General features: G+C 35.5%; 1 protein-coding gene across 3 annotated transcripts in view; it reads left to right on the forward strand.

The window, feature by feature from the left end:
- STK3 (serine/threonine kinase 3) overlaps positions 1–15,144 on the forward strand; it is a 354,002-nt gene that overhangs the window by 69,926 nt on the left and 268,932 nt on the right. For 2 of the 3 annotated variants that reach the window (XM_036875911.2, XM_036875929.2), the window contains one exon: positions 5,477–5,591. In XM_036875911.2, coding sequence (XP_036731806.1) covers positions 5,477–5,591 — 115 coding nt within the window. Of the gene's footprint in view, positions 1–2,769; positions 2,877–5,476; positions 5,592–15,144 lie in introns of all 3 variants that reach the window. The other variant, XM_036875938.2, reaches the window with a different exon arrangement.

Here is a 15,144-nt window from a genome sequence, read left to right on the forward strand (position 1 = left end):
TAAATAGTTTCATTGGGTTAAAGATATTAAATAGAGAAGAAAAATGAGTGGGACAGAAGAATGAAATGGTGGTGGGATGGCATAGGAGAAAGGGATAGGATATTGTTCATGATCATCACCCTAGTTATCAAGGCATCGTTTCACCTTGCTTCCTGATGCATAATTTGACTTTGGTCTTCATTGTCCCTCTATTCAATGGAATATTCAAAGTCATATTTAGCTGTTTTACTGTGTCAAGAATGCATAGAATTACTGGGTTCTCATACATCCTGTAAGTCCAAGTGATGGCTTAGTCAGGTTTCTTAGACATTGTGATTGAATAAAAAAGTTTGTGTGTTGCTTAAAATTATATAAATAACACAGAGTTAGTGTTTTAAAGAAAACCCTCTCTGTTTCCTCCCCAGCCTTTAATAATCAATTTGGTGATTAAAAAACAGATGTTAGGATATGGAAATAATTGTAATAACACTATAGTTAGCTAATGTGGCCAGCTAGAGTGAACAGTGTCACCTTTTGCCCCTGACAATCCTACACAGGATAATCCTGTTTAAATGCTATTTGTTTGCAGTATTTTCTTACATAAACACCTTTAGGGGTTCCTCATTGCCTGGGCTGCCTTTTCTTCTTTGTCACTAATATAGAGTCTACCCTTTTTTCTTCCTAGCAACTGCCACTAGGACATATATGTTGTTCATTGAATGTTTGTGGATTATTTAAAAATATATATCAATGAATGCTAAATTTGAATGAATGTCATTTATGTTAGTGGAAACGGACTGAGTTAGAAGTTCTAGGTCTTGGATCCTCTGAGTCTGTTTATATCTGTGTTTGTAATTTTTTAAAATGAGGGATTTAAATTTCAATGTTTTATTTGCCTGTCTTAAATTTATATTCAGTGCAATTGAAGAGAGGCACAGGAATAAAACACCTAAGAAAACTTGCTTACTGTCTCCTAGCTTGCCAGTCTACATTATTATCAATTGTGTTAAGTGTACCTTGAAAATCTCTCTTGAATTTGTTCTCCTTTCTGTTTCTTCTACTACCTCTCAAAGCCACCAGCATCTCTTTTTTAAAATGTAGGTTTTATTATTATCCAGGTATGGTGACCAGAAGATCAGGAGATAGATTGTTACACTTACAGATCCCACACAAGGGTGTGTGAGAAGGGGTGGGAGGATTTATACAGGGAAGCACTAGGGTCAGATTGGAGGCAGAGGCAGAGAGGGAAAAACATGGGCAAAAGCCTTATTGTGGTTTCCAAGGGAAGGAGTGGGTGAGACAGGGTAAATAGGTTTAGGATTGGCCAGTTTGGATAATGTCAGTGGGCCCTGGGGTGACTAGGGCAGGAATGGTTAGGGCTGTGGATGCCAAATTGGTTTGTTTGCACAGGAAAGGTGCGCTTACAGGTGCTTTCTCTAGGAATTAGCTAACCCTGAGAGGGACAGTGGCGGCATTGTCAGCAGGTCCCAGGTACAGCATCACAAATACAGAAGATCAGAAGAGATGCTTAATACAATCTCTTGCATGTATATATGACTAAGGTAACCTTCTAATTGGTTTACCATATTTGCTTTCCTAATATCTAGCTTTGATGCAGCAGCTAGAGGAATCTTAAAAGTATAAATTATATCATGTTATTCTTCTGGTTACGATTCTTTTCTTGCATATCTAATAAGCCCAATCTCCCTATCTTGATTTTGAGGCCCTTTGTTATCAGGCTTCTGCCTCCATCTGAAACTACATTGTGTTCTACCTTATTCTTCACTCACTATATTTTAGGCACTGATCTTTCAACTCCTGGAAGATGGTTTACTGTTTCCTCAGGGCCTTTGCACAGACAGTTCTTGGTGCATGGATGCGCTTTATCTGGTTAACTTCTGGCCAACCTTTGAATCTTATCTTAAATGTTATTACACTGGGGAGGCCTTAAATAGGTCCCTTCTGTTGATTTTTCTGTGATTGTTCATTTGTGCATTTGTGCATATAAGAAGGGAGGTACTAAGGATAAAATGGAAAGATTGGCACCGATCCTTGTTCATGGAGCTTCTTTTCTTCTGGGGAAGGCAGACAAAAGTCAGTGATAAAGTAATTACAAGATGTTGTAAGTGCTTTAAAATAATAAAGGTATAAATAGAAGATATCAGAAGATGACCAATAGTAGACCATTGTTATATATAAACCTTGGGGTTTAAGCTTTCTTTCTTCTCCAAATCTAATTTGTAATCCACAGCCAGTCAATGGAGGGAGGATATGTTCTTGTTAAATCTCACCTGTGTCTGCTTTCAAAGTTTTTTCACATACTCCTGTGCTTTCCAAGCCAGGGGCTACCATGGAATTTGGATGTTATTCCATTCTTTCATATGAACTAGGAATAATTTTATTTGCAGAAATGATGAATGCAAATTAAGTCAGCCAGTTTATCTCATAGTAGTCCTCCTTCTCTTCTTACTAGTTAGTAATTTTATTTATTTATGGGCTCACTTCTCTAATACATGTGTCTTTTATGCACATTTGTGCTAGACGAGACCCAGAATTGTGTCTGTCTTGTTGACCAATGTGTATTGAATGAACATCTGATCTAGGGCCTGCTTAAGTAGAGGGTCAATGAAGAAATGTTGAGTGAATGATAGAAACTATATTTGGGAGTGTGTCCTTAATGCAACTGTTCAGGTCTGCCTGCTTAAGTGCTTTTTTAGGTTAAAATTATTAAGGCCATGTCTTATGGTATAGAAGTGTTGAAATTGATTCGTCTACTTGATTGTGTTTTAGAATAGACCATGAAGTGTTTTCTGAAGGAAATTTTACCTTTTCCCAAAGGCATTCTCTTGCCTCACCCCTAAAGAGAGATAAAACTGCCTTTTCAGGTAGCTGCCCAGGTAAGAATCCCCAATTTTTGTAAGAGCTGGCAATCCTACCCTTAGAATAGGTGATTGCTTATTATATATTGTATGATAAAATACTCATTTTCTATGTGCTTTTGAGTGAACATAAACCTGAGCTCACTGCTACTTAACACCTTTCAAAATTTTGAATGAGAAATTAATATTTAAGGAAGTTCTTTGAAGGGTATGCAATCTATCTTTTGGAGTGAAGTTTAACTGTGGGTTTACATATAAAAGTCACCAATAGAGCTTTTAACAGACCTGCTGAGTTAGAACCTCAAAGGTATAGGGCGTGGGTCACAGGTGGTTGTGATACACAGCCAGGTGTAAAAGCAGTACTCCCTGAAAAGGTTTCTACACAGGCACTTACATCCCAAGAAGTATATGTAAAGAAAGTTTTTTAAGTTTCCCATAAATTGAAGTTCTGGGCCTGTAGGTTATTTTCAAATGTTTGTAAACAAACACTGTTCTTAAATTGTTCAGTGAACATATAAGAATTCCTAATATTTCTAGCACCTAGAAAAGTTGAGTATGTCTGCAAATTTAAGGTGAGATAGAGAGTAATGAGAAATGTTAAGTAGAGAGACTTTGAAAGGCCCTCTATGTGTGATATGAAACAGTTAAGACTTTTTCCTTCTGGTATTGGAGAACCATTGGAGTTTTAACAAAAACTGGGAGAACAATATGATCAGCTTATTTTGCTTTTCTTTTAAAGGAAGATAACCTTGTCAATTGTATGGAGCATAGATTAGAATGGGGGAGAAAAGTATGACAAAGAGATCAGTTGGGAAGCAAGTGTGTGCAAGAAGTAACAAGCAGTAGGGGTAAAACAGAATTGAATTCTAGCCCTGTAGCTGCCTTTTTAGTTCAAGCCCTTAAACTCCAACTAATCTGCTCTACCCTTGATTTCAAGATTTAGCTAAAATTGTAAAAGCTCTACTGTGAGAAGTCTTCCCTGATTGTCTTTTTAGCCTCTTCTTTTTTGTCTCTGTCTTGCCAAAGGGTTTCAGCCCCGGGCAAGTTCGCTATGGATGCAGTGTGACCACAGAAATGACACTAAAATGCTCTTGCGTTGAAAGGGTTATACCCAACTTTATTTCCATGGTGGCAGGTCAATCACTAAAATCCCGTTCAGAGCGAGTCGGCATGCAGCAAGCCGGTCTCTGCCTCTGGGCCCCTCTGCCCGCACTGCTGTCCTCTGAGCCTCTCTGCCTGCAAAGTCATCCTGCACAGCCATCCTGCACAGCCATCCTCTGGTCCTCTGCCCTCGGCGCTGCCACCACTCCAGCCTCTGCTCTGTTCTTCTGCCGCCTTGCAGCGGTGCCACCATGTCGCCCAGAGCCCTGGGCAGAGCTCTTTATATAGAGTCAATAGCAATGTATTGCCCACACGTGTGTAGTGAGCTAGCCAACCAGGGCCAAGTGAGAATCCTGGCCACAGGAACCTTCATTTTTATCCACAGTCTCTTTATGTGGTCTTTATAGTACTTTCCCAAACAACATTTTTTTGTTGTTATTTTTTGCTTATTCGATACCTGTAAATTATTTATTTTAGACTGACTCCACTTTTCATGAGGGCTACTACTAGACAAGAAGTATCTATTGAACAAGTTGTCCCCTAAACAACCATTCTTGTTTTTTTCCCTTTCTATTTTTGTGCCTTTGCTTATGGCCTTTCTCTTTTCTAGCATGTTCTTATATTTCTTCTTCACCCCCATTTCAAAGTTTTAATCTTTTTTTCATAATTCAAGTTCCACCCTTTCTACACAGTTCTCTCTGATGGCTCTCCCACTGTTACTTCCTCTTTTGCGCTCTTGTAGCGTTTAAGCTGTCTACTCAACCACTTGGCTTATGTTACCTTGTATTTTTTTTCTTTTCTTATCTTTTTATGTATTCTGTGAGTATGGATATACTGCTGCTTTGAGTTGGGCAGGATGTTTTGTGTATGTAAGTGTTTATAGCATAACCTTGTTAAATATTAATGGCGATGGCCCTTTGTTTCCTAAAAGCAGCTTGACTATAAACATAGTTTATTTTGCTCAGAAAGACATAAAACCTCAGTTGAGAAATATTTTAAATTGTTAATTTTTTTAATTATCTGAGTTAAAAGCCAAAGAAATTGTAGTTATTTTTCTCCAGAATTTTAAAGGCAAAAATAAAAGAAGATTGAAAAACATTTTTTATGCTTTTTTGAAATGTAGAGTATTTTTAAGTTGAGTGTTAGTATTTGACTGAATGCAAAATCTTTCAGAAGATGTGTATTTAAAATACTTTAGTTAAGGGAAAATACTTTTCATTTGTTCCTTATGTTAAGTAGTAAGTCTTTTGCCAAAACAAATCTGTATTTTCTTGGGAATCACTCAAAACATTTAGGCCTCTTCTGGTTTGTAATCCTGTTAAATTTCATCCATGAATTAAAGCCCAATTAGACACAGTTGGTGAGCCCTTCATATAGACTACTCAATGTGCAATAAAAGTTTACTCATTAAGTTTACTCTATGGAACATTATGAAATGTTGAAAATACTTTGGTATTGGGATTAAGAAGTAATTTTCTTTGGGAATTAACCAAGTTTAATTGTATTTTTTTCTTTAGCCCATATGTCGTAAAGTACTATGGCAGTTACTTTAAGAACACAGACCTCTGGATTGTTATGGAGTATTGTGGAGCTGGCTCTGTCTCAGACATAATTAGATTACGAAACAAGACAGTAAGTATTTTTGCATTGTTTTGCTAATCTCATTTCTAAAGATTCATATTTTAGAATCTGATTAGGGAGTATTTTCTTACCAAAAAAATATTAGAATGAAAAAAGAAAAGGTTTTTTGCTGTAAAGGGATCTAGTATGAGATGTGAGAACTAGCCACATAGCTTTGTATGGCAGATTTAGGAGTTATTATTTTTTATTTATTAAGATAATTTTTGGTAAGTCACTGAGAAACCAACATGGTATGCCTCTTCGTTTGAATCAGTGTGTATGTTCCTTATTAATGTGAGCTCAATAAATTATGGCTAGAATTTTACTTAAGGTTCATACTGCTCATGGTATTTATCTTGTTTCTATGGCTGGTTAACAGCTGAAGTTTTATGTTTCTGAATTTTTAAAAATAATTGGAAAACAATTTTTGGCTTAATTTTCCAAGTATCATTAGGATGTATAAAAGTGATAGAGCTAGATCATAATCTTTTTTTTGGTGAATTCAGCTTAGTGAAATGTATTATTTAATAATAACTTTTTATGGTTTTTAACCCTAAGTAAAAGAGCTATTTACAAATTGTTTACTTTAGGCTAGCAGTGCATTTAGTTTACTTGGATAATTTATAAGGATGAAAGTGACCTTTTTATTTGTGAATGAATAAGAATAATAGTAAAATAATTTGTAATTCTGAAGAACAGTGACCCAGTTACTACTACATGACATTATGTTGTCAGACATATTTCAGTAAAATACATTCAGAAAAAGACATAATCAACTTCAATCAATTTGTGGTTAACCAGAATCATTCTAAAGTTTGATTGGAGAAGTACGTTGTTTATCCTACTAATTTTTTTTCTGTTAGAGAAATAAAGAAATAGGGTTCCTTTTAAAGGAAGTGAACAGAGGTTGAAATAATCTCTTTTTTAACAGAATGGATTAAGTGATTTGTGATATTTTAATTAGATGTTTTAGAATTTCCATGGTGCTTAACTAGCTTTTATGTAAATCAGATGACTCTTGAGTCTCAGAACAATGCTCTAATTGAAAATAATTATAGTCCGATTAGAGAAATGTTTTAAATCATTTTAGAGCTATACTCAGTGCATTTGGTATTTAAAATTACCAAGCAGAAATATGAAAATATGAAATAAAAATGTGTGAAATATAAAATGTATTTCTTGAATTTAAATGTTAATTAATGTTACCATTTTGAGCAGATAGGAAGTATTTGATCCAAGTACTTTATTTCTTGTTGCATTAATTACAAATTCTGATGGTGTGCTATAGTTGAAAAGGAAGGATATGGTAGGATTATTATCCTCAGGAATCTCCTTCACCAGTTATTAAAGGAAAGATTTTATACCATTCTCATACTTTTTAAAAGACAGAATCCACTGAATGTGTTGGGGAGTCATACATTCGGAATAGTCTAATTGTTATTCTCCGAGAACAGTTACTCTTGGGCCAGGATGGCATGGAAGAGTTTCATTCCCAGATATAAAAAAGATCTCAGAGCTGCGTGAGATGGGTCAGGAGCTGTAGGTTTATTGTCTCTGGGTGTTGCCTTGATAACAGCTCCTGTTAAACTCAGGAATATTTGTATCTTTTATTTCAGTGTGTTATCTGAAAAGAGTACTATTGTGAAAGTTAGCAATATAAGGAAGGATATATGACATATAAGGATATGTACTCCCCCCCTTTTAAAAATGCCTGGACATTATAAGTATTTGATGATTTTATAGGAATGTTTACTGGAGTAATAACCTTGACTGTCTGAATTTCAGAGGCATGGCTGTTACTGATTGGCTGGTTTTCAAAAATGTGCTGAGTAAAACAGTTGTCCTTGATCTGTTAAAACTCACTCTAGTAGTTACTTTTCGTGGTCACAGAACAACCAATCTTTTCCCAAGAGAATAGGAACTTTTTCTTAGGGTGTATATGCTCTTGTTTTTTGTTGGTGCTTTGTTGTTCAGTTTATTAATTTATTAATAAATTATGTATTATATATAATTATTCTATAAAACATTATAAATTATTTAACATTTTAAATAGCACAAGGCATTTTTATTACTCTTTTATATTGTCACTGTTTATATTTATGCTTTTTATTACTCTTTGTCCTTTTCTACATTTTTTGGTTACCTGAGGAACAGTATCCTTCAGTGTTTCCTTATGTGTGGATATGACGGTGATAAGAGCTCAGTTTTTTGCTTTTTGTTTTTTTTGGTAAGAAAATATTATTTCACTTCATTTTAAATGATGTTTGTGGGATAAAGAATTCTAGGTTGGCAGTTTCCTTTTAAATTTTTTATTTGTTATATGAAGAATGACTCTTGGAAAACCACCTAGTATACTTTTTGTAGAATTATGCTTGTCTTTGAAAGAATTCTTACTAGGAATGAAATGTTACTGATTTCTACTTACCTATTGCTATCTGGTTTTGATCAAATGTTTCCTTGGCACATTTTAAAGGCACAGGAAAAAACAAATCTGATTAAGTATCTTTAAAAATACATTTAAGTTCACTCTGTTTAGCCTGAAGTCTAACACTGTTTACATCTTACCTCATGCCTATTTGTACAATTTGATAACTTACCACTTTTTATTATGCACTTTTGACTACAACTTCACATGAAGAACTGGTTCCTAAAATAAGAACTGGATTCTTTTTTGTTGTTTTGTTGTATGCTATAGCTTGGGGAAGAGGGGGTTCCCTGCCTGGGGCAAGTTTGCTGTGAATTCTATGAGACCAAAGAAAGGCAAGGGCAAAAAGTTGGGAGTAAAGAGTTAGCTACCATGTTTATTCTCAGGATGGTCACAGGCAACCCAGTGCATGCAGCTGGCTTGAATGTGCTCCCCAGGCTGGATGATACAGGTTCTGCTCCCCAGCAGGAGCTTAATCCTCTAGGCAGTAGGTCACCATCTCTCCTCTCTCCACACCCTCCAGGCTCCCTGCTCTCATGCTCAGGCTTACTTCTCCAGGAGCAGTGTGGCTCCACAGCTCTCTCTATGCCCCCTGCCAGTGCCCAGCCCCCTACTCCCATGCTCTGGGAGGAAATCTGTGGGCAGGTCCTGGTGACTGGCAGTCACCTGACCAATTATGTACCAGGGACTGAGGAGAGGAGAGAATGGGTGTTTCCTATCCACCCCTGTCAGGTACTGCACTCCCCTGACTGACCAGGGGCTCTGTCTCTGGTAAACATCCCATAAATGTGCAAACATGCTTTTATTATATATGCAATGGGTGCTATTAAGGCCAGGCAAGAATCCTGGTCAACAAGTTCCTTTTTCCCCACAATGCTATTGCCTCATCCTCTCCCCCACCTTTCAGTTTCCCTACTCCCCAGTCTTTGCCTAATAAATTTGCATTCATGAAGGACCAGCTCAAATATCACCTCCTCTTTGAAACTTTCCCCCTTTTCCCAGGTGATTTATTATCTGTTTGGTAATTGGTTGATTAATTAGGTGAGTCTTTATTGCATATTCACTCTTACACAAAGAAAGAGCATGGTAAGTTCTAGCTGCCATTATTATTATAATTTTACTACTGTTATTATTTCACATATTTTGACTACTAGGTAGACTTTGTGTTTTGGCTGTTTTATTTCTTTTTTGTGCCTGTCCTTTGCTTTTTTTTTATTGTTGCTGTTGGCCTTTTTCTTATCAGTTTGCAGAATTGTCTTACAGTTTGCTGATAGTTATTTGGGCACTTCAGTTTAAAAGTGAAAACTAATTATCTGATTGTCAGCATGGATATTAAAGAAGGAACCTGTACTTTTTCATTGGGATACATCTAGGTAAAGATGAAGGCATAGAATTAGGTTTAGGGGTTAATTAGCATACATCAGTGATTGAAACTGAGGCTGAGTAGCAAAGCATTGGGATTATGTCTTTGAAGTACTCCTGCTTAACATGAGGCAGGTCCCAGAGTTAGTATTTGAACTGATAATGAATGGTAACTGGTAATTCATGGTTGTGGTAGGAGAGGTAGGATGAAAGTGAAACTCTCCTGTATTCCAGTGGGTGATTAAAATTTCTCTGAGTCTTCTGGTTGCATCATGAATGAATGTCACCATTTAGTTAATATTCATGTATTCTTTATGTTTATAAGTATTAAGGGATCTATAAATAAGTATCTTTGAGTTGAATTCCTGATTTCTGTGATCAAACACTGCTGACATCTTGGTATCATACAGACTTAGTAACTGACCATTTTTATATTATTTTAAATTATCTTTTTAAATATAGTGAAACCTATGTGTATTATTCTGTACTTGAGAATCACATTTAATTAGTCATCTTTCAGTGTTTAGATCAGTAGTTGAAGTTGGAGTTGCCTTACCCTACTGTAAAGCGAGGGCAGAATTTTTATATATTGATCTTGGAAATATTACAAGTGCCTGGAACAGCTAGCAAACCTTTGATAAATTTTTGTTGAACTGGAATCAGATCGATTCCTTGGCTATTTATCCTGTGATTATAAAACAACCCTACTAATAATCTCTATATTTTTGTAGTAATTATTATTTACATGGCTGCTACTGTTTAGTATTTATAATGTAGATTATTGAACAGATATGGTCATATAACAAAGAAAAGCCATTAAAAGTGTATTTACTAATAACCTAGGAAAGAGTGAATTAACAGGACCTGTTGCTTAGTTACCTGAGTTTTACAGAAGTTATACATATACGTAAATTTAATTTTTTGCTTATTTTTAAAAATGTATATCTTGATAAGTTTAACCATAGGCCTCCTCTGTCTGATGAAAAAGAAACCTGCCTTTTTGTTGTTAATAGAAGTTAACGTAAGCATTTTTTCTAAGTATTGTTGAGTTTAAAAAAAGTAAGTCCAGTATTTATGGGAATATAAAAAAATACTTATGGGAATAATTTTCAAGGTTTCCTTGTGAGGATATATTTTTAAAAAACCAGTACATTTAATTTAAACACCATTTAACATCTAAATGTTTATGCTTTTCAAGTACTATATACTGCAAAGTAGAAATGCACAACTTTGTGAAATTGAAGCTTATAAAGATAGATTATATTTTTGATTAGAGGCTTTCAAAATGATCTTTACATAATTGTTAAGCTATGCCTTGGCATATGGAAGAAATAGAGTCTATGTCTTAGACATTTATTGTGTGCTTGGAAATGTTCTAAGAAAATACCTAAGGCTATTCTCTCCCATTCTGGCCCATTTTTTAAATTTGACCACTTATTTAAATTCAACCTAGCACTATGGATTTTAGTTTTGGCTCTTGCAAAAACTACTTTTATGATCTGGGCAAGTCATTTAATTGACAAGGACTTTAGCTTCCTCATCTGTTAAATAATAAGTAACATCTGTATAATGCTTTATATTTTATTTGGCAGTTTTATTTACATTTCATTTGAATGGAAAGGTTCAAAACACATTTATTGATGAAGGCCCACTGCTCTGCACTAAAAGTATAAATGACTCTAATAAATGTTGCTGTAGTTGCATTGTTTACCCACTAGTTGAGGTCTTACTTAGGTGAAAAGATAAATTTAATTCTGTAAAGAGAGTTCTTTAGGAGCAGTAAAGAAGAAGCTTTTAGCCCAACATGGAAATTCAGAGAAATCTTCAAAGAGAAAACTCCTTAGCAGATTCTTAGAAGAGACCAAAATTATCTGTCATTTCAATGCAAGCGCCACAGGGCAGGCTTTTGTCTTCTTTGTTCACTGTTTTATATCTGCTTCTAGATCAGTGCCTGTCATGTAGGATGGTCAGTATGTATTTGTTGCATGCCTGCATGTGTACATGAATGAATGAATGAGTCGGAGAAGAGAGAGCAAAGGACATTGTGGAAGAGAAACAGTGATAGGCTAAAATTATATTTCTGCCTCTGAAAATCTAGTGTTACACTTGTAGGAGAATGTTTCTAGTATCTGATTCAAATGGATTTAGTTTCCTCACAATTAATAGCTCAAAATCATTGCCACATTTTAGTTTGATGGATCTATGTTAGTTAGGATCATGATGTTGTTATATTTAAATTTTTATTTTTCCTGGAGTTTTTCCTATTTTTTTTCATGTTTAGATAAGCAGCATATGCCATCTTTATCATTTTGCTAATGGCTTCTAGCTTCCTACTCGTTTTATCTGTCCTGAAGTTCATGTGATTCTTCTTTGAGAAGACATTCTTAGGAGCTCCTGATTTCTTATTCTAACGTGGACTCATTGCTTTTTAGGTCTGCTGTACAGCTGCATCCTTGGAATTTCTTTTCACTGGACTCCTGGGTTAGTGCCACCATTTTCTTGTATTTTCCTCTTTCCTTGTTTTTTTCCTTTGTTCTGCATTCTTCCTAAACTATCATTTTTGTGTTACAAGAATAAGAGGTGAACTCTTGACCCCTTGCATATCTGAAATGTTTTTATTTTGTTTTCACACTTGGTTGATGGTTAGCCTATGTAGAATTTTACATGGAAAATAAGTTTCTCAGAGCTTTGAGCTTTCCTCCATTTCCTTCTAGCATCCAGTGTTGCTAATGTTATATTTATGGCTGTCTTATTTATTTGTAGGCTTTCCTTCCCCTCTGGAAGTTTTTAGACTTCTCTCTTTATCCTGAGGTTTCTGAAGTTGCGCAAGGAACAAGATACTTCACAAAGAATGTGCCTAGGTGTGAGTCCTTTTTATTAGTTATGCTCAGCACTCAGTAGTTCATTTCAAATAAACACATATCTTTCTTTAGCTTTGGAAAAATTTCTTTGATAATTTCTCTTTTTACTTTCTTCCTTTGATACTGAATCTCCAGAATTTTATTCTTTTTTTTTTTTTCCTGAATTTTCTGTCTTTTTGCCTTTTGGGGGATGAGTGGATAGTGCTTTTCTTCTGCTTTATTTTCTAAGTCTTCTAACTGAACTTTTCAGTAGTTATATTTTAAGTTACAAGAACTCTATCATTTTTGGAAAGGAGATTCTGACACAGGCTACAACATGGATGAAATTGGAGGACATTATACAAGCAAAATAAGCCAGTCCTAAAAGGGTGAATATGACTTCACTTATATTAGGTACCTAGAATACTCAAATTCAGAAGGACAGATAGTAGAATGGTAGTTGCTAGGGATGAAGGAAAGGAGGAACAGAGTTAAAATTACTGTTTAATGAGTGCAGATTTTCAGTTTTGTAAGATGAGAAGTGTTCTGGTATTTGTTGCACAATAATGTGAATGTATTTAATGCTACTAAACTGCACCCTTAAAAATGGCTAACATGGGAAATTTTGTGTGTGTATTTCACCACCATTTTTTAAGAATAAAAAATAAATTAAAAAAAAGAACTTTTGTTTTTGATTATTCCTTTTTCATAACATCTTGATGCTGAGACTTTGATGCAAAAAAAGCTTTTCTAATCATTCTAAGAAAAATAAATTTTTGAAAAAGTTATTTTCTATTTCCTGAATTATCTATTTCCTCTGCGGTCATTGTTTCACTTATTTTATTTATCCTGGTCTTGCCTATCACAGGCTGACCAGCAGGAAGACTGACCAGCTCTCACTGGAAGCACTGGGTCAGTGCTTTTTGATTGGCAGGTATAATTTTAGGGTGAACGGAGACTGGGAGCTCACTTTCAGGGGGCAGTTTGTTTAGTTTCTTGAGGGAGGAGCCACTCCTTTCCACCTGCCTTTTTTTTCTGTGGGGATAAATGCCAGAAAGCATGTAATCTGCTTGTCCCAGGAGAGGGGTAGGGGCAGAGAAGGGAAGAGGAGCCAAATCTTGTTCCATATTCTTTTCAGCTTTCATGGACAAGCTAACCCCCTTTTCCATCTCTTTTCTCCTCTGTCACTCTCTTCCCAGTGGTTCTTAGTTGGAGTCTCTCTGGACTTTACTTGGTAATCATGCTTTTTGTTACAGACCCTTCCTTTGCCTGTGGCTTTCTCTATAGAAATGCTTCCAAATTCATGCTGATTCTTTGTTATTAGATATTTTTCAAAAGTTCTCTCTCAGTTTGGTGGGTTTCAGGAGGAGGAGAGAAAACAGCAAATTTACTACAAATTCAGGTTGACTTTTGAACCTGAATCAGTGATATCTACTCTGCTCCCCCTGCCCCCACCTTATATATATAGTATATATACTTTCATATTCTTACGTTATTTAAATTAGTATAATACTCTGAGGAGAAATTTGATAACCTCTTACAAAGTTGAGTCCAGCAGTTCTTATCCACCCACACCTTAGAGAAATCCTAGCACAGTTTTACAGTGAGACATATACAAGAATATTGCCACAATAGAAAATTAGAAGCAAATCTAAAGTACCCAGTACCCAAATGTGCAGATGAGAATGACATTAAAATGCCAAATAAATTTTGTGTCTTTAAAACTTACATAAACATTAAGTTTAGTATGTGAAATAAATCTTTAGTGTATACCTTTATCAGGATGAGATATGTCTCTGTGATATAGATATAGAGAGAGTGTGAGAACACAAAATAGTGAAGAAATTCCAGACTCAAGAGAGCTACTCCTAAGTTATGTATGAATTTCCTGAAGTCTTGTGGTGGACTTGTTCTTTTATAATAAAAATATTTGGGAAAGTCAAGTTTTATTTAGTTTTATTTTTAGAAGTATGAAGAACACATTAAGACCATTCTGCTTGGTAAATTCTCACTGGTTATTGGTTTTATAACAGTGATTCTCAACTCTAGGGACAGACATTTGGTAGAAATTGTATGGTTACTTATGTAGCATTGGAATGTGCCAGGCACTGTTCTAAACATATTACATTTATTATCACATTTAATCCTCATGTAAGGATTAAACAACCATATGAAGTAAGAACATTATTGACCCATTTTCCAGGTGAAGAACTGAATCATAGAGTGGTAAAGTAGGTTAGAGGGAAAGAAAGGGATAATGAAATAGCTAACTGCTATAATTGAACTGTGGTTGTTAAGAGCACAGACACAGGAGCCAGACGGGGTTAGAATCCTGGCTCGGCTACATGCTAGCTGTGTGAACTTGAGCGAGTTCCTTTTTTTTTTTTAATTAAGGTATCATTGATATACACTCTTATGAAGGTTTCACAAGAAAAACAATGTGGTTATTACATTCACCCTGTTATCAAGTCCCCCCCCCCATACCCCATTGCAGTCACTGTCCACCAGTGTAGTAAGATGCCACAGAATCACTATTTGTCTTCTCTGAGCTACACTGCCTTCTCCGTGACCCCACACACACCATGTGCACCAATCATGATACCCCACAATCCCCTTCTCCCTCCCTGATAATTAGTGATGAGGAGAATCTTTTCATGTGCCTGTTGGCCATCTGAATTTCTTCTTTGGAGAAGTTCATATACTCTGCCCATTTTTTAATAGGGTTACTTGCTTTTTGGGTGTTGAGGCATGTGAGTTCTTTATATATTTTGGATTTTAACCCATTGTCAGATATGTCATTAACAAATATATTCTCCCATACTGTAGGATGCCTTTTTTTGTTCTACTGATGGTGTCCTTTGCTGTACAGAAGCTTTTTAGCTTGATGTAGTCCCATTTGTTCATTTTTGCTTCTGTTTCCCTTGCCCAAGGAGATGTG

This window comes from Manis pentadactyla, chromosome 3 (assembly GCF_030020395.1).
Source record: "Manis pentadactyla isolate mManPen7 chromosome 3, mManPen7.hap1, whole genome shotgun sequence".
NCBI lineage: Eukaryota > Metazoa > Chordata > Mammalia > Pholidota > Manidae > Manis > Manis pentadactyla.